Source organism: Plectropomus leopardus, unplaced genomic scaffold (genome assembly GCF_008729295.1).
Source record: "Plectropomus leopardus isolate mb unplaced genomic scaffold, YSFRI_Pleo_2.0 unplaced_scaffold92733, whole genome shotgun sequence".
Taxonomy (NCBI): Eukaryota; Metazoa; Chordata; class Actinopteri; order Perciformes; family Serranidae; genus Plectropomus; species Plectropomus leopardus.
The window spans coordinates 1-855 of record NW_024702265.1 but is presented as its reverse complement, the minus strand read 5'-3'; the positions used below and the strand labels follow the sequence as shown (position 1 = coordinate 855).

Below are 855 nucleotides of genomic sequence, written 5' to 3'. Positions count from 1 at the left end.
TGTGTGTGTCCCACTGTGTGTGTGTCCCTCTGTGTGTCCCTCTGTGTGTCCGTCTCACCCAGCAGTTTGCTGATGAAGGGTTGGGTCTTGAAGGGCTCAAAGTCGTCGATGTGTTCTCCGGTTCCGATGAAGATGATGGGGCTCCTGGTGGCCGCCACGCTGAAACAGCAGAGGAAGAAGAGCGTCAGCTGGAAATGCGTCACTGTGACATCACGCCAGCAGTGACATCATTGGGTCTTACGCGCTCAGAGCTCCTCCTCCTTTGGCGTGCCCATCCAGCTTGGTGACGATCACGGACGCCACGTCCACTTTGTCTTTGAAAGCCTTGGCCTGGGACTCGCAGGCCTGACCGATGGACGCGTCCATCACATACACGATGTTGTCTGGTTGCTATGGAAACATGGGCAGAGACACAGGGTCACTTCGGTGCCCCTCGGCGGGGTCACGTCAACCTCAGGCCGGTCACCCGGGCGTTCAGGGACTCACCACGGCGTTGGAGACCTGCAGCATCTCCTCGAACAGCGAATCCTCCTGTTTGTGGCGTCCACTCGTGTCCACGATGATGATCTCAAAGTTCTCGGCTCTGAACTTCTCTACGCCCTCGGCGGCGATCACCACGGGGTCCATCTCTGTGTAACTGAACACAACGCACGGGCGTGACATGGGGTCAAAGGTCAGCAGGCAGCACAGGGCACAGCTGTCAAACTCACCTGCCGTAAAACGGGATCCTGGCTTTAGTGGCGTTCTGCTTCAGCTGGTCAAATGCACCTGAAAGACGACAGAAACAGTAACTCAATTCCGGTGAGGTCTGGTGTCTGTAGGTGACTGTAGGTGAGATCAGGTGACTGTAGGTGA

At 56.7% G+C, this 855-nt stretch overlaps 1 protein-coding gene across 1 annotated transcript; it reads right to left on the bottom strand.

The window, feature by feature from the left end:
* Positions 1 to 5: 5 nt before the first annotated feature.
* On the bottom strand, positions 6 to 852 carry srp54 (signal recognition particle 54; the record flags this gene model as incomplete). The annotated part of the gene is made up of 4 exons (XM_042483413.1): positions 6 to 159; positions 242 to 390; positions 487 to 637; positions 711 to 852. Coding segments are annotated over 4 exons (596 nt in total), but the record flags the coding sequence as incomplete, so codon positions are not given.
* Positions 853 to 855: the final 3 nt, after the last annotated feature.